This window comes from Balaenoptera musculus, chromosome 14 (assembly GCF_009873245.2).
Source record: "Balaenoptera musculus isolate JJ_BM4_2016_0621 chromosome 14, mBalMus1.pri.v3, whole genome shotgun sequence".
In the NCBI taxonomy this organism is placed as follows: Eukaryota; Metazoa; Chordata; class Mammalia; order Artiodactyla; family Balaenopteridae; genus Balaenoptera; species Balaenoptera musculus.
Genome location: NC_045798.1, coordinates 75,508,423 through 75,533,739, shown reverse-complemented (window position 1 = coordinate 75,533,739; position 25,317 = coordinate 75,508,423). Strand labels below are relative to the sequence as shown.

At 34.7% G+C, this 25,317-nt stretch overlaps 1 protein-coding gene across 1 annotated transcript in view; it reads right to left on the bottom strand.

Moving 5' to 3' along the window:
* Positions 1-328: 328 nt before the first annotated feature.
* The window catches only part of LOC118906742 (glutamate decarboxylase 1-like), a 75,782-nt gene continuing 50,793 nt past the window's right edge, over positions 329-25,317 (bottom strand). The window contains 14 exon segments of the mRNA XM_036874306.1: positions 329-502; positions 2,463-2,555; positions 3,894-4,001; positions 8,775-8,925; positions 13,356-13,433; positions 13,536-13,600; positions 14,384-14,500; positions 15,019-15,073; positions 17,142-17,221; positions 18,798-18,913; positions 19,221-19,333; positions 22,128-22,218; positions 24,619-24,694; positions 24,696-24,862. Of these exon segments, the coding sequence (XP_036730201.1) occupies positions 329-502; positions 2,463-2,555; positions 3,894-4,001; positions 8,775-8,925; positions 13,356-13,433; positions 13,536-13,600; positions 14,384-14,500; positions 15,019-15,073; positions 17,142-17,221; positions 18,798-18,913; positions 19,221-19,333; positions 22,128-22,218; positions 24,619-24,694; positions 24,696-24,862 (1,484 nt within the window).

Sequence of the window (25,317 nt, the reverse complement as noted above, 5' to 3'; positions counted from 1 at the left end):
TACAAGAGGAGGGATTTTTGTCTTTCTTATTTACTGATGTATTCTAACACACCAAGAAAAGTCCCTGACAGTTAATGGATTTTCAATAATCTTTCATTGAATTAATGAAAACAACAAATACATAAACAAAATTGAATCTATTATCTATCTATCTATCTATCAATCTTCAATGACCCACTGCCCTTTCATCATCTTGCATAACAGGATAAAAGAGAATCAAACGTTCTGAAGAAAGAATATCATTTATAATATTCCTTTCTTATTTATCTTCAGCAGTAAATCTTTAAAGTCGGTGTTTAGATTTGGTATTCAAAATCATATTGCAGTATCATAAATCTTTCCCAAGTCTTTGAATTTCATCAATAACATAGTCAACATCAGTTTGTCTTGTGGCAAGATTAGAAAAGACCATTCGAAAAAAATTTACCTTGTCCCCATAAGGCTGGTAGTTTAGCATGGCTGTGCGTTCCTCTATCATATGTGCTTTACTCTTTGGAGCAATCTGTGTATAAATGCAAATATCATTAAAAGGAAATTTTACAAGTAAATACTGTTCCACATCCTAGATGGCTACATAACTATCATTAGCTTGAAGTAAATTGCAGTCAATTTAAAACTGTCAGGGATAATTTTTAAGAAGCAGCTTAGTACAGAGAAAAGGCAGCACGTTCTATCTTCATACTGTAGCTCTTGTTACTCCATGATTCACGATTACCAAACTCACAAAATAATGCAAGTGTGCTAGAATACATTAAAGAAGGTTGTGCGACATTTTATTTATATTTATATGGCAATTCAAGTAGAAGTATCTGGGAGAGGTAAAATGAAATAGAAAATGGAAAAGTAGTAGTATCTTTTGGTATTCTAACTTCCGCTCTTGGGATTATTACAATACATCTTGAGTTCTTCTACAAGGTCACTGTTTTGCAGCAAAACATAGTTTCTTTGTAAATTTTACAGAGGCAAATTCTATCTGTTTGTCTTGCACAGCTCCTAAAACAATACCATGCACGTGACATTAGATCACATTACGGTCTTGGGTTATTGTTATAAGACAAAGTGGTACTGAGACTCGGAGAGGAAGAGGGCATTCTATAACTATTGAATGTGCTCCTCTTCTCGAAACTTCCACTTCTGCACACAGTTTACCTTTAAAATGCTACAGATGCTCTCCATTACTTAACTTTCCCATAAGTTTTTATATATGGCAGGGCATATATACATATATATTTGCTTATATAGTCATTATATGGTCAGACATTTCATTTAATGTCCTTCTTTAATATTTTAATTAATCAACATGACCATAAAATAAAAGGTATTAGTTATTGCCTGCAATATTGTTAAAAACTGCTTTATATTTCCCCTTTGCCCTCCATGCAGGAGCATGCGCAGATCTCTGAGAGGGACGGCTCTCTGGTGAGTGAGTGTGTGTATCTCCAGGAAATAGCTCGCTCTCTGTAAACAGGTACTACTCCACTAACTCTCAGCTGGTAGTAATTACCCTAGTAAAAGGTAACACTTACATGTTAAGAAAAAAAAATAAGAGCTTCGCTCAATAATTGCCTCAAACCACAAAATATTTAAACAAGGGGTATTATCAAAAAGCAAAACAAAACAAAAAAATTCTCTATTTTCTCTTAGGACTTAGAAGCCCAGTGAAATTTTCTGATGATATAAAAAGTTGATGCCCTTAAACACTGATACCAGATAGTTTGTGTTCAACTTCTCCTAGGGCAGATCACATTGCCTAAGATAAGTAGTTGTGATGTTGGTCAACTCAAAAGTGGTGGTGATACTATTATAAAATGTATGTATATGATGCATGCTTAAGATAGGTTAAAAACTTACAGTAAATGTATAGCTAAATAACATGTAATAGTGGCGATTCTCTTTATTTTAACATACATTCTTAGGGTAAAGATTAAATCTCCTCATTGCTATGGCATTTATTTGGATTTTTTTCAGTATTGATCACTGATCTGTAATAAAATCTCTCCTAGATTCTTGCTCAGATGACCTTATGATAAATATTTCAAATGTGATAATTCTTCTCCAAGTACCTCTTCTATTGCTCATAAAAATTGTAATTATTTCTATTCTTGTCTTCTCCCCACTAAGCCTTCTAGCTTAGAACTCAGATTCTGTCTTATTCATTTTATACCTCTAAATCCTCTGGAACATATGGCAAGCATTAACTGATGAATGAATTAACCAAAGGGTAAAAAACTCAGTAGATTGAATATTAAGCATTCAAAAAATATTTTTCAATTATATAAATGATGACTAGATTAATTTGCAAAATGACTGGTGGGTTGAGATTTCACTTAGTTCCATACAAATATTAAAAAAAATGGCTTAAGACCACATTACTGCCATCCACTAACCAATCAAACTAACCCAGACACATTATTTAAAAGGCAATATTAAAATGATAAATACCACACCATACACACACAAACTTACCTTTTGCAGTTCTTGATCTCTTCCAAACTTTTTGGGATATGTTTAAGTCTTGGTGGGAAGTACCAGAAGCAGACATTGGTGAACTCAGGCTAAATCAAAAATTAAAATTTTACAAATATTCTTAAAGTTTTACCTAATTCTTTAGTAATTTTATAAGTATCCTTAAAGCCCTACCTAATTCCTTAGTTATCTCAGAAGTATTTAATTTAATTTAACTTTTAATATATTTTAAAATAATTTTTGAGGATCTAATACATATATCAGGCACCAAATACAGAGATAAAGGAAATGGTGTCCTCACAGAGTGCCCAGTCTTCAGCCATCCATCCCATGCCCATTCCTCAAAATATATTAAATATTTTAATGACAGTGCCAATTTTATATTTGAGTAAGGTCATTCAGGCTGTAGTATGGACAACCGATTAGGGGAGAGAACAATTGAGGGGAGGAGAATATTAGTTAATAGAATGTTATAGTAATTCAGGAGAGAATGGAGAGGACTTCACTGAAGCAGTGGCCACGGGTACAGATAGAAGAGTTTACATTTCCCAAATCTTCAAAAGATAGAATTGATCTTTGCTAGGTTTTCAAGATGAATTCAAGGTCTGGCTTCAGTGACTAGATGTCTTTTATATAGATAAAGGGGTATAAGAGAACTTTACTTAAATCAATTTATGAAAGCTCATTTCAGAGAGGCAGATAAATGATCAGAGAATGTACAGTATTAAAAACAAACAAACAAATTTCTTTACTTCTAGTTTCCACTTAAGACTGAGCAAGACTAACCAAAAATAGAAATAATACAATCAGAGGGAGACAATGTAGAAAAAAGACCAAGCACCTTTGTTTCCTAATAGTTACTCTTACTAGCATGACTTAAAGCATGCCATTGGGTTGGCTGACTGGGCCTTGAAGAGGAAGATGGATAGAATACTAGCAAAACTCTCCATTTTTTCATTAATATCTACTTAGTACTTTAATAATGATTAACCGAGGATTATCATATAATTTAAAGCCCACTTTTTCTTATGTCATCTACTATCCAGAAACCCAACTGCATTCTCTAACATACAAGAAAAAGCTAGGAACAATTACATTACTCTTGATTCAGTGCCATCAAAATCAGAAAAGCAATTATAACCAAAGAGTTTCATCTTAAAAATTTAAAAATTGAGTATAATCATCAAATTAATCTTTTGGACCCTTGGCCTGTAAGAAAGAGAACTTAAATGGAAAAGTTTTTAAAACATAAATGTTTTGCATTTAGATAAAATAAAATATTTAAAATAATTATTACATACAACTTTTAAATTATCTCAAAGTATTGGATAGGTAACATATTCAAGTAAAAAAATACTCAGCGAAGAAAGTATAGATACTTTAAACTCTCTCTCTCAAAAAAAAAAGCCCACTAATAGAGTCCTTACCTTTGCATCAAATACTAGCTTAAAGTTATCTTTTCTCTTTAAAACTTTATAAAAGTATTTTGCAAGTTCCATATATCTGTTGATCTGTGCCTCAAAGCCATAGGTTCCCTGTAGTTAAAAAAAATCAGAAGCTTCATTCAAGTAAGTACCTTTAAATTACACTGAAGTAGCTCCTGAAATGTATCAAATTTATTTAAATGTACTTATTTAAATAAATGTGATTATTATCTTACTAACAGTAGGTATTATATATTCTCACTGCATTCTTATTTCTATCCCCTCAACCTGCTTTTACTCCCTACTGTCTGTGGAACTTGAGGCAAGTTACTCAGCCTTTCTAAGTTTGGTTGCCTAGATCTACAAATGTTTGATAAATATTTTGACATGAATTTTTTATCTGTCTAGTATGCAGAGCAAATTTTTAAAAATTATACATAATGCAATGAGGAATAGGAGAACTACGACAAATAAAGCCCTTGGCATACTGGCTGGCATAGTGCATCTTAAAACTAACAATTGTTGAGCTTCAGCAGTATATCAGGTATGTAGTTTAGTGCTTTGTACTCTTGGTTTAGTTTACTCTTAGAAGAATCCTATAAAATGGATAACAGAGGCACAGAAAAATCGACCAATCTGTCTCCACTCACCTTCTTTCCCTTGGTGATTTCCACTTGTCTCATGGCTCTAAGCAGTATATACAGGTTGAGGACTCTCCCACTTGCATTTCCATCTGAGACCTCATCTCTGAACCTCAGACTCCTGCTTCACATAACTAATAAACATCTCAAAATAAATGTCCAAAAGTGAACTCCTGACCTGTCTGCACAAACTTGCTTCTCCCAGTCTTCCCAATCTCAGTAATACATCAATTTTATCCTTTAGTTGCTAAGGCCCAAAACATCAAAGTTTTCTTATCCTTGACTCTGTTCTTCTTCTCACTCCCCACATCTAATATTTTGGAAAATTCCACAGGATTTACCTTTAAAACGTAATTAGAATCTAATATATCTTAACCTATTCACTGCCACTACGTTGGCCCAATCACTCTCCACTGCATTGCTGAAATTGCTTCCTAACTGGTTCCTTTGCTTCTGTCCATACGTTCCATGTATGTCCATGCTGAGGGTATGTGTTCATAGTTACTCTAGGCTTGTGTAGTGTAGAGCCTTTATAACCATGTGAGGTGGTACTTCAGTGTCTTCTCAATACTTAAGGCTTTGTGATCAGAGTTGGCTTCGTGAGCATGCAACCTGTGCTGTCACACAGAGCCCATATTCAGAAGGGCTTCAGGCTTAACTTAATGCTCTGCTGTCGCTGTCCTGAAATTCTTTAAAATTTTATTTTGGACTTGTGTTTTGAAAGTGAAGTCCAGTGGGACAATGGATCATGCCTATGAGCTAAGGAGATACAGGCAACATACATGTCTGCCACTCCTCGCCTCCCCAGGCACACCTAGCCTTTGCACTGCACAATGAGCATGGAATTCCACTGGTCCTACCATGTGTGGGAACTCAGTGACAATGCAAATAGCACGAGGTAAGGATGCTACACCCACAACTAAGTAAGTGGGGATGCTCGGAGCCCCCAAGAGGCTACACTTTCTGTTTAAATCATAACTTGTTTGCAACAGAGACCGAAGGCAGTGGAGTTCTAAGAAAGAGTAATGACCGAGGAACACTTTCATTTTCTTTCTTACAACATTTCCTCGTATGACCAGCTCATTCCACGTTAGCCACATTGATCTCCTTGTTGTGTCTTAGACACAACAGATGTGCTTCAGTCTCAAAGATTTTTAATTGAGATTCCCTCTTGCTACACATCTAAATATTAGCATGATCTCCTCTTCACTTTCTTCAGATTTTTGCACAAATGTAACCTTCTTATTGACAATTACCATACTATTTAAAATTAATAAATACTTACCCCTAGCATGCAACCTTTTATGCTTTTTCAAAGCCTTATTTTTCCTCCACAAGAAATATATATGAATCAAAATGTGTAAAAAGCTTTGATTGTATGAACATTTGGTCAGATGCTCCCAACTTTCACAATTTTGAACAAATATTGGTTTGGAGAAGGTATTACTAGTCTTTGAAATGCTTAAGAATAGACATGATTAAATATCAGTGGACTAATATTTTGAGCTAACCACTTTATCATTTGATATTTTTCTTTGAGGGCAATCTGGTTCAGGGGGAAGCTGTAAGTAATTAGAGGAAGAAAAAATTGCAGAAAAGTTAATAGAAATTATTGATGAATATTCCTACTCGGAATTCTGAAGAAATGGGGCTACATATCATTGAAATACTTGGCATAAATTACTCTTCAGCAATTTTCCATATAGAGCTTTTGGTGGCATTCAATGCATACTAAATTGGCAATGAAAAATATCAGGATATGCATCCTCCTTGTGAACGTATCTTTAAGTTTCTTGAAAAAAATCTGCAAAGATTGAATAGTAAAGACAATGGCACTTCTATTCTGAACTTAATTGGACTCTGTTAGCCCAGGTCCTCCAAATAGCAGACACCAAGATGAGATTAAAGGTCCAAGGACTTTATTAGTGAAGTACCTACGTGAAAGACAGTGGGAAGGAGCCAGTCAGACTGGGAGAGCTTTCAGACTGTGAATAAGTCTGACCCTAAGTGAAGGAAACAGGTGGGGAAAGGTGGGGAAGAAGTGTCCTGGACTATGATGAAATCTAAGTAAAATTCAGAAAGGCCCTTGGGAACTCTTCACACCAACTCAGCTATCAAGAGAGTCTCGTGTCTGTCAGTAATGGGAAAGCCTTAGAATCCCTGCCATGCTCAATCAGTCATTGACTGGGAGAAAACTTTGGAAAGCACAGCCTCAGGGCAAATGCAATTATGAATTTAAGAGAAGCAGATGGGCTCTTGGGCAATTAAGCTTCCTATAGCACTCTCCTGGCCAAACACAGTCATTTTATGAATATAAAACCAGTCCAACCCATGTAGAAAATCCAACCAAAATGAAGCTTTTGCATTAGATTTGCTTCTGCATAATAATCGATGTTTGTAGAATCTTACATTACTGTATGATTTTCTTCTTACTTACTTTTGTAACCTATCACAGTATTTTATGTAACTAATTTTATTTTTAAGAAATATGAATTTCATTAAAGATGGCTCCTCTTTCTACTATCAATGAAGTATTCATTCTGTAATTATAGCAAATGAGAAAAACTATAAAAATTTTTCATTTATATCTCTGGACTTCATTCTTAATGCCCATTATTTTGTCAAGAGTACTGGTGGAGATTCACATAGCAAATGTTTAAATATTTAATAGTTATAAATCATGCTACAAACTTGCAAGTCAACTCCTCCCATTCAAGCCCATCATGGATATTTACCTGAACCTGATTTCTAGTATATAAAAGAATTCCCCTTTCACGGTATGCTGAATTTTTTTTTCCTATTCCCAGGAATGGCCCTACTTATATAACGTGTTTATACACCATTTTTATGAAGTAGTCTCCATATGCAAAAGATGAGGAGCCTGCTTTCCATCACTACCCAGTGTGAGTGTTGGCATTCCCGTGGTGCTATGAATTGTATGAATTTGTGGAAAAATATATATTTTGGATTTAGGTGAGTTGTCACCTTTGCTCCTTAGATTTAGTTCTCTTCATCCACTAGCAAGTTAATTTCTTTACCTATTCAACAGACATAACCAGCACAACTGTTGGGAAACATAAGCTAAATAACATACGTAAAGCTTTCTAGCCTAATACTTGATGATATTATTATAGCTTTCTAGCCTAATACCATTCAGTGAATGGTAGATCCATTACTATTGAATGGATGTATTCATTATTTCAATGCCTCATTACCAAAAGAATTTAAGGTGAGTTACCAATGTAGATATACTATTCAAAGTGTTTTTTTTAATGCTTATTTTGAACTAGGTGATTATAAGGTTAGGAAAAAGCAGTTGATGAAAGAGATAAATTTAGAAGAGAAAATGTTGCCAATATATTATATACTAACCAATATATTATTGCCAATATATTATAGACTAACCAAAGTAGGATCATGAATTTGCCTCTGTGATTCATGTTACAGAACATATTTTTCTATTAGTGTTTTGTACTAGGAATTCCATATCCACCAAATAAAAATCTAACCAGCTCTAACTGCCTCTGATACTGACATCTGAGAAGAGTCCCTTAGGGTCCACAGGGTGGGTAATGTAATGTAGAGGACCAGGTCCCCACTATATTAAAGATGCTCTTAGTTCATGGCAAAGCTTTCATCTGAACAGAACCTAATGCCCATCTTCCTATAGAGTACTGGGAAGACGGTGATAGAAATAGCTTCCTAAAAGCATGTCAATTATTTAAATTAAATTTTAAATAAGGGGCGGTTAAAAATTATAAATAAGGGGCAGAATGAGGGTGTAGACATGTCCTGCTGTTGTCATAGTGTTTGGAGAGACAATATATGTTGCTCTTGCCTCTAAGGTAGATTGAACATTCAGGCAATTAATAAGTGTTCACATCTGGGAATCTATATTGACTTCAAGTAGCTTGACCTATTTCCAATTACAATTAGAAAAAAGCAGTTTTTTTTTTTTTAAAAGAAGCTGCAAACAAGTTTTATTCCTAACAGATTTTATTCCTGCCCCTTGATAGTAACAGTAAAACAAGCTAAAAATTTTTCCACCTCAGTAGAATTTTGAGCTCAGAAACCAAGCTTGCCATTTGCAATTAGAAACAGAGCAGTTTCTTTGAGAAACTTTAAGAAAATAAAAAGACTATAATTTGGGAAAAGGCACCCAAAGAAAGCTCTAAAAATTGGAATTGGTTATACTGGGTATCCAAATAAATAAGACCTAATAAAAGAGATGGCAAATTCCTACCTTTGCTTTCCACGTTAACCAGAGCTTAAAGATATCAACATGTCGGCCACACTGAATACTTTTATCCCCAGTGTCAAAGTCAACATTGTAGAGTTTATCAGGCTGGAAAAGGTATCCAGCTTGCATCTGGTTACATGCTCCCAGAAGACCCCAAAAAAGGAATAATATATCTACTATGTAAGTCATACACATTTCAATTAAAAAACCACAATTATTTATTTCAATTCACTTAGCGTTTCTAACTTACATGCATATTTAAATAGAATTTTTGTTTATTTTATATAAAAAATTATGTTACTTTCTTAGGATTTTAGTGTATTAAGTTCTTTGGATTTATTTGGAACAGTAGATGGTGTAATTAGATTACTACTTGTCTGTTTTTCTTTACCTTTTCTTAAAAGCCTTGACGTTTTTCTGCTCTTCTGAAGTTATGTGGCTATCGTGTATTGAAGTTAACAAGAACTGGGTGCCTGGTTCACTTTAACTAAACTCTCTCATAAATCAACCATCTAGGTGCCAGTCAAGTAAACTGCTCTGATGGCCACAGGAGGTACAGAATAAAATAATCCATTTATTTAATTTTGTGCTTTCCTAGCCATTTCCTCGCATATAAAGGATGTTGAAAACATTCCTCCTCAGTGTTGAAGAATGGAGAAATATTATTAAAAGATAATCACTAGACAAAAGCAATGTTTTCCATCACCCAGTTGAAAAGAGGCTTTTCTCAAAAGATGTGTGTTGCCACAGCATAACAAAGGCTAAACCTGTGTGCATTGACTGGGTATAGTTTAAATAAACACCAATTTTTGAATAAGAAGAAAATAACAATGTATCTATTATGTGTCTATTATATGCTGGACACGTCACAACTATTATATCATTTGATCCTACAGAAGACTTATGGCATACCTACTACTATTATATCATTTTTATAGATTGAAGAAATGAAAACTTTTTACCATGGTAAGTAATTTTCAAGATCATATATCTATACAGTGATAAGTTTGGGAGCTAACAAAAGGGGAGTTTGTCTGGGAGTCTACAAACTCCAATTTCTAAGGGAAGAAAACTCACACTCTTGTAGGAGCAGCTTATGGATCTAGGGAGAGAACAACAATGAGGTGTGGGGGAATGGAATAAAAACGATACCTTGCAAAGGAGAGTACTTTATGTACCCTGAATCCAAAACCAGTCAAAGATGTCACAGAAAAAGAAAACTACAGACCAATATCACTGATGAACATAGATGCAAAAATCCTCAACAATATACTACCAAGCAGACTCCAACAGCACATTAAAAGGATCGTACACCATGTTCAAGTGGGGTTTATCTCAGATATGCAAGGATTCTTCAATATATGCAAATCAATCAATGTGATACACCATGTTAACAAATGGAAGGAGAAAAACCATATGATCATCTCAATAGATGCAGAAAAAGCTTTTCACAATATTCAACACTCATTTATGATAAAAACCCTCTAGAAAGTAGGCATAGAGGGAACCTACCTCAACATAATAAAGGCCATATATGACAAACCCACAGCCAACATCATTCTCAATGGTGAAAAACTGAAAGCATTTCCTGTAATATCAGGAACAAGACAAGGATGTCCACTCACATCACTGTTATTCAACATAGTTTTGGAAGTTCTAGCCACGGCAATCAGAGAAGAAAAAGAAATAAAAGGAATACAAATTGGAAAAGAAGAAGTAAAATTGTCACTGTTTGCAGATGACATGATACTATGCATAGAGAATCTTAAAGATGATGGTACCAGAAAGCTACTAGAGCTAATCAATGAATTTGGTAAACTAGCAGGATACAAAATAAATGCACAGAAATCTCTAACATCCCTATACACTAATGATGAAAAATCCGAAAGAGAAATTAAGGAAACACTCCTACTTACCATTCGACAAAAAGAATAAAATACCTTGGAATAAACCTACCTAAGGAGACAAAAGACCTGTATGCAGAAAACTATAAGACACTGATGAAAGAAATTAAAGACGATACAAACAGATGGAGAGATATACCATGTTCTTGGATTGGAAGAATCAAGCTTGTGAAAATGACTATACTACCCAAAGCAATCTACAGATTCAATGCAATCCCTATCAAGTTACCAATTGCATTTTTCCCAGCACTAGAACAAAAATTTTCACAATTTGTAGGAAATACAAAAGACCCTGAATAGCCAAAGCAATCTTGAGAAAGAAAAACGGAGCTGGAGCAATCAGGTTCCCAGACTTCAGACTACACTACAAAGCTACAGTAATCAAGACAGTATGGTACTGGCACAGAAACAGAAAAATAGATCAATGGAACAGGATAGAAAGGCCAGAGATAAACCCATGCACATATGGTCACCTTATCTTTGATAAAGGAGGCAAGAATATACAGTGGAGAAAAGACAGCCTCTTCAGTAAGTGGTGCTGGGAAAACTGGACAGCTACATGTAAAAGAATGAAATTAGAACACTTCCTAACACCATACACAAATAAAACTCAAAATGGATTAAAGACCTAAATGTAAGGCCAGACACTATAAAACTCTTAGAGGAAAACATAGGCAGAACACTCTATGACATAAATCACAGCAAGATCCTTTTTGACCCACCTCCTAGAGAAACGGAAATAAAAACAAAAATAAACAAATGGAACCTAATGAAACTTAAAGCAAAGGAAACCATTAACAAGACGAAAAGACAACCCTCAGAATGGGAGAAAATATTTGCAAAGGAAGCAACTGACAAAGGATTAATCTCCAAAATATACAGCAGCTCATGAAGCTCAATATCAAAAAAGCAAACAACCGAATCCAAAAATGGGCAGAAGACCTAAATAGACATTTCTCCAAAGAAGATATACAGATTGCCAACAAACACATGAAAGGGTGCTCAACATCACTAATAATTAGAGAAATGCAAATCAAAACTACACTGAGGTATCACCTCATACCAGTCAGAATGGCCATCATCAAAAAATCTACAAACAATAAATGCTGGAGAGGGTGTGGAGAAAAGGGAGCCCTCTTGCATTGTTGGTGGGAATGTAAACTGATACAGTTCATTATGGAGAACAGTTTGGAGGTTCCTTAAAAAACTAAAAATAGAACTACCATATGACCCAGCAATCCCAATACTGGGCATATACCCTGAGAAAACCATAATTCATAAAAAGTCATGTCCCACAATGTTCATTGCATCTCTATTTACAATAGCCAGGACATGGAAGCAACCTAAGTGTCCATTGACAGATGAATGGATAAAGAAGATATGGCACATATGTACAGTGGAATATTACTCAGCCATAAAAACGTACGAAATTGAGTTATTTGTAGTGAGTTGGATGGACCTAGAGACTGACATACAGAGTGAAGTAAGTTAGAAAGAGAAAGACAAATACCATATGCTAACACATATATATGGCATGTAAAAAAAGACAAATATTTCTGAAGAACCTAGGGGCAGGACAGGAATGAAGACATAGGCATAGAGAATGGACTTGAGGACACAGGGAGGGGAAAGGGTAAGCTGGGAAGAAGTGAGAGAGTGGCATGGACATATATACACTACCAAATGTAAAATAGATAGCTATTGGGAAGCAGCCGCATAGCACAGGGAGATCAGCTCGGTGCTTTGTGTGCACCAGGGAGGGTGGGAGGGAGACGCATGAGGGAGGAGATATGGGGACATATGTATATATATAGCTGATTCACTTTGTTATACAGTAGAAACTAACACACTACTATAAGGTGATTATACTCCAATAAAGATATTTTTTAAAAAAGGAGTGAGTGGGGAGTACCAGCTCAGGCAGTTGGTAATGGGAAGATGAGCACTTTATTTTTAAATCCAAATCCACTGGATTGTTTGTGAATAAGAGAGAAAGAAAACAAAGCTATGAATGATAGCTACATAAAGTGTGTGTGCATTTCTGACAACTAAGTAGAGATGGGAATACTCAGGTTGAAATTTATAATTGCATCTCTCCTTGAAGGAGATCATGAGCTTATCTTCTTACATAGTGTTACATTTACTACTGATGGAGATAAAATACACAAACTTATAAGCAAAAAATATTTCATCCAACCCATAAATTTGTGCTTTTTATGCTAAAAATATATCACCGTTATTGATAGTCATCCACGCTTAAAATGAGTCTTATTTTGGCCTTACACTCTGGGATAACAAATTGGCCAGTGGGCCAGATTTGACCCCAAAGAGATCTTTTGTTGTTTGTTCGTTTGTTTCTGGTGTTTTTAAAGGGTGGGGCATGAATGAGCAGGTTTTCTATAGTCCTTATCAGTGTCCATTGTCTCATCCCAGATCTTATCCACACATTGACTTACTAACTGTTGCCCTTTAGTCATTTGATTCTGTGGCAGTTTAGTTACCCAGTGGTTGCTAATTAAAGATCAAAGGGGAAGGATCAGTTTTCTTCAGTAGGGCAAATGGTGCTGCACTACCTTAATTCAATGAGGCCACAATTATTTTGGTTTTGAACATTCACAATGAAGCTAATCATTACCAAGGCGTCCATTATGTCACTACTTGAAAACAGAAATTATTTACTTTTGCCCCAATCAGGATAGCAGAGCATTGAAGGGGGATACCCATGAGTTTATGTGGATTCCAGATCACAGAGTTGGCCCTAGGTGACAAAACAGCTCCAGTTAGTACTCACGGTCTAATGAAAGAAAACAGAAGCCTAAATAGTTTCTTTAGCTTGCACAAGCAATGGCCCGGGTCTCACCGTTCAATGCCACTGAGTTTAGAGGAGTGGTTTCTGGACAGCAACAATCCACCTCCCCAAGCTGCCTGTAACAGATACAAAGGATTTGTGTTCCTATTTCTTTTTAAATAGCACTGACTGCTTTTTCCTATGTTAAATTTATTTCAAAAGTTGCTGAAGATTTGTTATTCAAGATAATTATAAACTTGGCTATAATTATCCTACTTAGAAGAACAATGCATTTAAAAATTTCCTCCTATGAGTTTTCATTGTCTATTCATGACATAGTAAAGTGTTTTTTCTAATTAATTCAAAGAGATACCTTCTGTGTAATTTCCAGAGACAGAAATTTTTAAAAGTTGGCATCAGATTTGGCAAGACTACAGAAAAATTAAAATATCTACCATATTATATAACTTTAAATTTGTCCAACTCTAGTCAAAGCCAAAGACATTTTTGCCCAAAGTCATTGTACCAAACTAATAGCATCAAAACTTTTGATTTCCATAACAGCTATTAATTAAGAAACATATATTAGAGTAATGGGCTAAGTCCTTTTGATTTAAAATTGGTTTAACTATTTCTTTAAACTGATTTTCTAAATTGTTGGTTGAATATTAACAGAGGTTTAGACTTTTTTTAAACACTTGATACATTTGTAGCTCTTTCCATGATAGTATATTAAGTCTAATTTAAGATAATTTATGCAAATAAGACTATTCTTTCTTGATATTTATTCTTTATAAAAATTAGGGTTACAGTAATTTTTGTCTTGTCTGCACTGTCAATTAAGAAATTTTAAGGACTATTCATAGGATACATCTTTTTCAAAAGGTGAATCATGATCTAGACTCAAGGATGTGACTTACATCCACATGCATCCAGAGTTTGTGCATCTCACAAATATCTGCAATGTCATGGAGTGGGTAGAAGGCCCCAAACACTGTGCTGCCAGCTGTGGCAGTGACATAAAAAGGAGTTTGGCCCTGGTGATGACAAAAGCTGCATCATTCTTACAATCTCATGAAGTCCACTCCTATGCTAATATTGCTACTTAACCATTACACTTCTGGACATCAGGAAGCTGGATAACTTTGACTAAGGGCATTAAGTACTTAATAATTTCAAATATTCAAAGGTACCTACAGTAATGGAAAAAGTAGCTTAACCATAAGATGAACTAATACCACTACCTCTGAGTCTCAGTTATTGTTATTTCTCTCTGAATTTATTTTCAGAAAATCATACCACAACAACAGAGATGACCAAACCCCTTTATTAGTAAATATCCTGATAACTTTTCTTTTGATAGTTAACAGAAACAAAATTATCAGGAAATACTACAATGTTAATTATTTCACTTCAGTTTTAGAAGAAATTTCCTGCATTTAGGGATTATTTTATTTCCTTCAGCAATTATCTTATCAATTGTTTTCCACTAACAAAAATAGGTGAAGAAAATTAAGATGCATTTGTGTGTTAAATATGGAACTTCAGAACATGCCTTCCTTTTAGCTTGTAATATATTTTTCTCTAACTCAGCTGGAATCATCTTTCCCCTTAAAAATGCAAATACACATTGATTTCTTATGAGTGAATAAACAAACCAATTCTACCAATTAGAAGAATACATAATATTCAAGATTAAAAAATTAGTTTTTATTGTCTCCCAAAGGTATCTATAGGTGTAAAAACAGCTATTAAGTAAATGTTTAGTTCTTTAAAACCAATGTTAAATATCATGTTATTTGAGTTAAAGAATGCTTAGTTTACTATTCAATCATCTTAAAATCAGCATTACTTACAAATCAGAAGATTCTGATTTTTCTAAGAAAGATACACATTATTCTTTTCTTTCTTTCTTTTCTTTTCTTTCTTTCTCTCTCTCTCTCTCTCTTTCTTTCTTTCTTTCTTTCTTTCTTTCTTTCTTTCTTTCATCTACCTAATTATTAACCTTTAATTATAAAGACTTCTTAGTATCAAGGTAGAAAAATCAAGTATCCAAATTGGGGGAGTGGGGGAAGAACATGGCACAAATTCAGGTGGCCTCACATTTCTTCACAGAGAATTTCTGGGAAAAAAAACCCAAAAGCCAATATTTTCCTACTCCATCCAGTTTTCAGACTAAAATCCTGTCTTTTGATGATTCACAAGAAGCATTTCTCTTAAAGTCAGGAATAAGATAAGGATGCTCACTACCATCAATATTATAGTATTTTTTTCTGAAGAAATACCTATTAGCTAGCTAGATGATTATAATGATGATAGATAGATAGATAGAAAAGAAGAGGAGAAAAAAACCTAATTTGAGTACATATGGTTGTATACCTGGCATTCCTAACATTGTTTATTGAAAAACTCTTGAAAGTAATAAGAATGTTGAGCAAATGGGTGGTTACAACAGTAAATTAGGTTCCTATTTTTTTAAACTAATTGTTCTGAACAAACATAGAACATATCCTATTCATAGCAGTAAAAAAGATATAAAGTATCTGGGGGAGGGATTCTCAGGAAATGTTCAGGATTTATATAAAGAAAACCAAATGACTTGAGATAAGTATTGAATTATAAACTTATAAAACATATTTGCAAAATATTTTATATTTATATATTTTATAGTCCAAAACTTTTCAATATATAAATATTTTTTACAAGTCAATAAATAATAAACCACCAATAAAATATGGGCAAAGAACATGAACAGATCATGGTAATACACAATTGGCTGGTCCATATATTGGATATACATTGTCCCAAATAACTAAACGTCATCTTTGTCTATCAGAATTTTCAAGTATAGAAGTATTGATAATATTCAGGCTTCACAAGGTAGATAGGAGTATCAATTAACTGAAAAATGTTTGAAGGGCAAATAAAAATCTTTATGAAATTGTAAGTGCAGACATTCTTTGAACCAATAATTCAACTTCTAGAGATTCACGTGAGAAATATTCAAACACACTCAAATATATTTATATAATTATATTCATTTAAGCATTGTTCTTAAATACTAAAATCTAGGTGAAAACCCTTTCAAATAAGATTTGTGAAATTATGTTACATTTATAAAATGGAAAACTCCGAAGTAATTAAAAAAGAATAAGGAAAGTCTGTATAAATTCATGGGCTAAGATTCCTAAGATATATTCTAAAGCCAAAAAAATTAAAAGAATAAGTTGCAGATTACAACACAGAATTTGATATGCATAAATGTATAAATACATTTGATATGCATCAAAATGATCTTCCAGAATATATGTATTTGTAATATAGGTTATTTATGAAAAGTAGGATTCAAGACAAATGGAAATATATTTTCACTCTGCAGATTTCTAATGCAGTTGAATTTTTCATCTCCAAACATCATTATATTGCTAACTGGATCTACTTAAAACAAGGAACGGATATGTGACAGTCTCACTGATTTAGGACTATACTTAGCAAAGAAGTCTTAACCGTAGGATAGGATACCTTTGGTGCTTGTTTCATAATTACTTCTAGTTAAAATTATTGAAACTAATATGGGAGAGTATTCTTGCTAAAAATTGGGATAAGAGAAAAATGGGATTTTAACCTTCATACCAAGCATGATAATAAAAAATTTTGAGAATGTATTAAGGAACATACCTTTCATCACATTTTACTTCAATTACGTTATCAGTTCCCATACCAAGGATTGCTGCAGCTTTTTTTACTGAATAATGACCCTTGGGCAAAAATGAAAACAAGAAAGGTATTAATTCTCCCTCCTTAAATCATCACTTACACTAGTGCATCACTCACACTAGGGCTTATACGCATAGCTTTGCATGGGTTTGTGCATGGATATATATATATATACACACAAGCAAGTAGAGTTCTCAAGGCATAGTTCCAGACCCTTATCATGACATTTGTTGAGATGAAGAAGGTTGTAGTACCTCTTTCTAGGAGGTACTGTCACAGAACAGGACTCTTTAAATGCAGGAGTTTGAATATTCTCGTTCTCTGTATACACATGAATCGTGTCATTTATAAATTTAGTGACAATATCCTCCAGGTAAATCCTTACATGTTATGGACAGGTTTAAGTCTTGAATTTCCTTTTTTTTTTTAAAGAATGAGGCCTGAAGAAATGAATCAATTCTTCTTCTGCTTGCAGTTTTTAATTTTGACTTTGACATCAACTTTGATTTCTTGCCTTCTAGGTGACTACTATCTCCTTGTATCATTTGCATAATGTAAACAGTATCAGTAAGATGGAGGTGACAGCTCAAAGATAAATTTGGCCTGGGTTATTTTTAGCTGCCCGGAAAAGACCAGATATATGAGAGAAACAAGTAGAGAAATTTAAAACCCTAACCATATTTTCATTTCAATGGAGAATGCATAGATGAAATAGGAAATGTTTTTTTTTAATCTGCATTGTGGAATTTCAGCTTATTTGCTCATTATATTTAAAAAGTATACGTGAAATGATGAAAATGACATTTGTAAACAAGCATCTTCAATTGTATTAAGTTCTATAGTAAATTACATTAACTATGCAGCAGTGGTCTCTAATTTGATAATATACATTTATATAATGCCAATTTGAGTTCGGCAAAGGAAAGACATTGCAAACATGGGGACATTTTAAAGAAAACCCTGTGTTTCCAAGTACTTTTAGATAGAATTCTCAAGCTGGGACTACAATTACACTTTACGATTATAAATGTTACCATGGTAGAAAAGAAAAAAGTGTTCGGATTTATTAGAGGGATGAATTGATTTTTTAAAAATATGTATTGTTAGTAGGCACAGGGTTGGAACATTAAAACTAAAGGAGACCTCAATGGATATATTGTCAGTATCAGAAACATTTGGCTGAGGACCTATAAAAATAAAGCTTTCTTGTCAACCGACTCTTACAGTCCTAACTGGAAAAAGAAAACATTAAACACATTCTCGTTCTTTTCATTCAACTTTAAAGTGAACCATTATATCTTTGAATTTTCTATGTCTTGCTTTTTTTTTGGTAAAGGTAGCAAAATGTTTTATATTTATAATCACATTTTTTTCTGTTAGTTTCTCCTATGTTGAAATAAAATTTTAATGCTGACTTATCTGTATTGCTAATCTATAGAGTCTATACCAACTGGAAAGTTGTTTTTCCCCTTTCCAATATTAATCCATAGATCCAGACAGAGATTACTGAATACATTTAATGGAAAAATGAAGCTAATATTCTCAGTCTTTCAATTACTTTATCAGTGTATCTTAGAAGACTCTTAAAAGTTGGAAAAATCTAAACTTGATACTTACTTGTTCAGAAACAAATAATACAATGCATGGAAGTGTTCTCATGCCTTTTGTTTTTATCTCTGGATATTGCTTATAACGAGCTACTAATATACCATAGAGATTTGATATACTCCCACCTATGGAAGAGAAATCGTGACTGTTAATCTAGTTTCAAAAATCAGAACTGTTGATTGAAATCATGACAATTTGAGAGTTTTCTGAAACTAAAATTGTGCCAAATTACTGATGTCATTTTTAAAATAGCCTTCCTTGAAAGTGTTAAGAGAAAGCTCAAACAACACAATTCACAACTTTAAGATTTCTTTATAATTATAACCAACACAACGGCTTATGAACATTTATCTCTCGAAAACAGTCATATTAGTTGAAATATATTTTGAGTGTCTCCTGATATTTCTTTTCGCTCATAAACATTTTTCTTACCAGGTGAAAATATTCCATCTGCTTCTGTTTCTCTCCAGCCAATAATTTCACACATTTTCTTAAGAAGAATTGTTTCCATGACAGTAAATACTGGAGCTATTTCATAGGTAAACCTATAATATAGAAATTCTACTGTGAATTATATTACATGGAAGAGGATAAATAAAATCATGTGCTAGATAAGATTCTACACATTTTTGTATGTTATAATAGGCTGTGCAAGAAATGGTTAAATTTTATATGTTCTGAATGGTCCCTTCCAGATCTAGAGTGTGTTAGTTCTACAAAGGAAGTACCAAGGTTTCCATGGTTTTGTGTGGTAGCTGGGAATTTCATTTTCCACCAAAAGGAATTTGAAAGTAGCTCCATCCCCTCAGCACACACACAACACTGTTTGGGACAGAAAATGCCCAGTTATCAAGAAAATATTTACACATTTCCTAGGGGACAAGTTAGAAAGACAGATATCTAGAGCTACAGACAATATTTTGCAGAACCTGAAAGAGCCTTTTCTTAAAACTGATTGATAAACATTTTTCACCTAAAGACTGTACTGTGAGCAAACACACCCCCAAAAAAGGCTAAATACGATTATGTTTTCAATAACAGCTTGAAGCAAGTAGATGTTACAGGAGTCACATGGGCCCCATGGAAAAGAATTCAGAGAGCACTGTTACGGGCACTCTCCTCTGAGTCTCCCTGGGAAATTAGCTCCAGAGAAAGAAGCGGGGATTTAAAAGAAGGCTCTAAGCTTTTCTCTATATGTATCCTATGCAATAAACAGTGATGTATGTGCAATGAGCTCTGAAATCAAAAAGTGGGTTCAGTTATTCTCAAGAAATCCTTTTATTTGTCCTCAAAAAATTGTAAAGACCTCTCTAAGTGTAATTATATATGATGCCGGTATCAGGCACCACGTATGTGCCACTTCAGATGTCCTCAGCTTTCTCTGTCTCTAAGGCCTTTGGATGTTATTCAGGCCCAGCCACCACTGTGACCACTTTCACTCAGACTCACCCACAACCCAATAGAGAGTCGCCTCCCACCCACACTTGCAGTCTCTGACCTTCAGCCTCAGGGTCTTCCTTTTGCCCTTAGTATTACAAGTCATGGAATCAGCTGGTAGTCCCAAGAATGCCCAGTTATTATGTGTGGGGAACTTAACATCCCATCGTGCAGTCCTTTGGCTGTAAGAGACCTGGTTGAGAATAAATTTGTTCCCCTTGCTTCCTCCAGAGGGACTGACCTTAGAAGCAGTCACTTACAGGGGGGCATACATCCCAGGAGATCATGCACTCACTTCTGCTTATACCAAGTGGTAGCCAGGTCTAAAATGCCCCTCATGTTACCTTCTGCCCTGTCCTGATTCCCTTCATTTCCCCCAATCCTGCTCTTCTGCAGGGCATGACCTAATAAAGTGTTAATCTATAAACTCTGGCCCCGGGCTCTGCACAAAAACACAGACTAAGAAAATCCATTACCTATTAGAATTAGGCTTCTAGTTCCAAGAAGAACAAAGTTTACATAGCAAGCCTATGGATGTCCATTTCAACGAGGCTCATTTCTGCCAGTGTTCTGTCAATTTCAGCTTCTACACACATTACATTTTTGATCCTATTTCAATTCCATGGAGTAGACATTATTATTTTCAGACAACGGAGACCCATTAAATGGTAGAATTAGGACTTAAATTTGGTTCTCTTTAATTCCATCTCACATGCTTTTCCATTTTCTCAGATTATGGTAGTAGATATCCATTCATTAAAATGAGAAAAATTCAAAGGTAAAGAACCCTCTCTTAAATCCTTTATCTTTGCATCTTCCATGTATTCTTTCCACTATTTCTCTGTTTAAACCAAGAATCTATATTTTCTTCACACAGAGAATGATTAAGTTTCATAACAATGGGATTCCAAATAACGAAGCAAGATTTATAAAATGATTTTTGTGTAATAATTTATATAACATATAAAATGCATCATATAGTCTCAAAAGATACAGGTTTTTAAAGTATTACTCTACGCATGTTTAAAGGGCCATAATCAAGCAATAAGAATTAAAACTAGCAGTAAACTGTGCAGGTTATTTTTATATGCATTTCACGTCTATAAATCCCTGTGCATCATTAAAATCCCAATGACAACTAAACAGCTAAAATAAACCACAGTTTTCCCACATAGCAAAGCAGTCACTTCTCATAAATGTTTAGTTCTTGGTTTTAAAGTTTAAATTTCTACCACCTATCTCTTTTGATTGCTAGTTAAATTATATTAACATCTGACACAGACTGATCCTTTCAATTTCATATCCAATCATTTCCCTATCCCTTTAACCTTGAAATATATTGCCCTAAAATTAATTTTACTTAAAAATGTTGCAGCAGTGTATCTAATTTTCATATAACTGTTAAGTTTTGCTGTGGAAAAGTTCAAAATTTTTAAGGAATCACATTGGAGTTCAATTTAACTTTCCCTTAATAGTATACTTTCTTCACCTTCGAGCAGATTGAAGTTCTAATTTATATTCAGGAAACTTTTCACATACTTGTCTGTGTCTTTTTTCGACTATGTGCTCTGGGCTGTTGTGGGTGGTGTTGAAATGATTCCAATCCTGGAGCTGGACTCCCAGTCTGCACACTAATAACTCAGACTAAAAAACTGAACTTTACTACTTACCAGGAAATTCAGATCCTGAGATTTTCTAGAGAGAGACTGTCCAGAGGACCAGTCAAAATGTCACCCAGGGAACAGGAACCATCTTCTTTGCATTTCTCTCAGGGTATCAACTATTTGTTTCTGATATAGCAAACATCCTATCCAGCCAAATGTTAACTTCCACAACTGACATCTTCACTCTTGCTTATGTGTCTAATAGTCTCACATTCCTTAGACCCAGAAGGATACTCACATGTTGGTATTTGCAGTGGCTGTCAACCATTCCCCTGCAAGTCCAATCACATCTAGCCCGCTGGAGAGCTGCTTAAAATAGCGTGGATGTCCTAGGAAAAAAAGACAAAATTGCAAATGGGTCAAAGTAAAAACACAAGGCTAAAAAGTAGTTAAATTTTATAGCAGTTTCTCAGTGAACAGGTACTATGGATCAAGCACACTTTAATTATTTCATTCAGTACATATTCCTGAGCAATTATCATATGCAGGGACAACGCTGGGTGTTGGGATCCAGTGGGCATACAAGGCGGACGTAGCCGCTGCCATGGGGATCTCACTGGTGGAAGAAAAAGACAATAATCAAATAATGGCACCAGTGTGTTTAATTACAGTAAAAATCACTACAAAGGAAAGGATCAGGATGTTCTAAGACCATTCCTAGGGCATCCACGGCAGTCAGGGGAGCAAGAGAGGCAACCTCCAGAGAAGACTTCTTGGAGGAAGTGATCTTTCAGGGACAATCTAGTTTGTTTCCAAACAGTGGAGGAGGGTTATTATGAGCACAAGGAGCAGCTATGAGAGGCACTGAGTTGAGAAAGGGCTTGAATGCCAGAGTGAGGAGCCCACCTAAAGCAGACCCAGGATGGGGTGTGTAAGGCTACCTCAGTGAATGGGGGAGGAACCACCTAAAAGATTAAACAATTTTCCCTCCAAAGCTCCTTATACATGTTTTGTTTAAAACATCAAGTCCCGGGCTTCCCTGGTGGTGCAGTGGTTGAGAATCTGCCTGCCAATGCAAGGGACACGGGTTCGAGCCCTGGTCTGGGAAGACCCCACATGCCGCGGAGCAACTAGGCCCGTGAGCCACAACTACTGAGCCTGCGCGTCTGGAGCCTGTGCTCTGCAACAAGAGAGGCCGTGATAGTGAGAGGCCCGCGCACCGCGATGAAGAGTGGCCCCCGCTTGCCACACTAGAGAAAGCCCTCGCACAGAAACGAAGACCCAACACAGCCAAAAATAAATAAATAAATTAATTTAAAAAACAAACAAAAAAATCAAGTCCCTAGAGATCATCATACTAAGCAAAGTAACTCAGAGAAAGAAAAGCAAATACCATATGATATCACTTATCTGTGGAATCTAAAATATGACACAAATGAACTTATCTATGAAACAGAAACAGACTCACAGACATGGCGAACAGACTTGTGGTTGCCAAGGGTGGGGGGGGGGAAAGGGGGGAGAGGGGGAGGGGGGGAGGGATGGACTGGGAGTTTGGGATTAGCAGATGCAAACTATTACATATAGAATGGATAAACAACAAGGACCCACTGTATAGCACCGAAAACTATATCCAACATCCTGTAATAAACCATAATGGAAAATAATTTTTAAAAAGCACCAAAAAAAGATAAATAATTTCAACTAGGTTCTGAAGAACGTAGGGGCAGGACAGGAATAAAGATGCAGATGTAGAGAATGGACTTGAGGACACGGGGAGGGGGAAGCGTAAGCTGGGACAAAGTGAGAGAGTGGCATGGACATATATACACTACCAAATGTAAAACAGATAGCTAGTGGGAAGCAGCCGCATAGCACAGGGAGATCAGCTCGGTGCTTTGTGACCACCTAGAGGGGTGGGATAGGGAGGGTGGGAGGGAGACGCAAGAGGGAGGAGATACGGGGATAAATGTATATGTATAGTTATTCACTTTGTTATACAGCAGAAACTAACACACCATTGTAAAGCAATTATACTCCAATAAAGATGTGAAAAAAAATAAAAAATAAAAATAAAAAAAGCACCAAAAAAAGATAAATAATTTCAACTATGAAAAAAACCAGGTCCCTCTTATAATGATTTTTTGAAATTTTATATTAAGAAAGGATCACCAAACATTACTTGTCAAATTGAACAATCTATATTCAACTCAGTTTAAATTAACCTTCCCCTCCTTAGCTCCAAAATGGATTGTTCTTTGCACTGGTTTTACACTATATCTTAAAGATGATGTGCATGATAGCTCTTTTTGAATCTCTTTTTTGCCTCTAGAGCCTGTTCAAATATCGTTTGCTCCTGGAAGTATCATTGCTTTAAGAGATTAAGAATCAAGTTACAATGATGTTAATTTAATCAGAAAACACTTTCTAAAATGTAGGCTGTATATATAAATTATACATATATCTAATTTTAGCACTCTGTGTTCTATTGATGTATAGAGATAATAAATTAAGCATCAATAATGAATATGATCAAATAAAACAAAAAACTGAAAAAGGTAAATAAAAATTTTATGTTATTTGCCATTGAGATATAACTCTCCAAACCAAAATCATTTTGTTTATTTTTCTCTGTTAATTAATAAGCAATTCATATGACAATACCAATTTAAAATAAACCAGACAAATGTTTTAAATAAAAATGAATAAAATTGGAGTATTTTTCAACACAAATGTAAACTCAAAGCTATTCATTCAGTTCAGTTCAGGCACACAAATTTGAAAATCACCTGTTTTAACACCATATTTTAAGGTATCTGTGCAATAACCAAGCAACTGCTCCAGAGACTCAGGATGGTCAGACAGCTATTAAGTCAAACCCATCCAAACCTTCAAGAAGTTGATGAGGATGATGAAAGTCCAATATTTTACTCTTAACATCAAAAGTTTTCTCAATGTAGTGCAGAAGAATATTTACCACTTGTAGCAGAAAACATTTTGTTAAATCTTTGCCATCCTAGGATGGCAACAAATCTAGAGAAAAAAAGAGAGATAAACAGCAGGGTCAGTAACTAAAGAGCCAAAGAAAATCACCATGAGATTGAGTTTTGATCATTAAATATTAAAGGTATTAAAAGGCCATGTCAAATAGCAAATGAAGTAGCATTTGTCCAAATCCAACAAATAATCTTCAAAGTCCCACTGGATAACAGTTTTCACCAAAAAATAGACCATTTTAGATTAACATCATTGGACAGAAGAATTGTCCCTTCAAGTTCTTCTAGGTGGACCTTATTTGTCTTGTCAAAAACTGAGCTGGTAAGTGTACTTTTAAAAGTAAGTTAAAGAATCAGATCTTAAGGAAATCATAATTGCGTCAATAAATATATAGATGACATAGAATTTTGTAAAAAGAAAACAAATAACATTTGTTAATGGCATCCATACCTGAAGCATAAGCATTTGATAAATTAGTCATTAAATTCTCA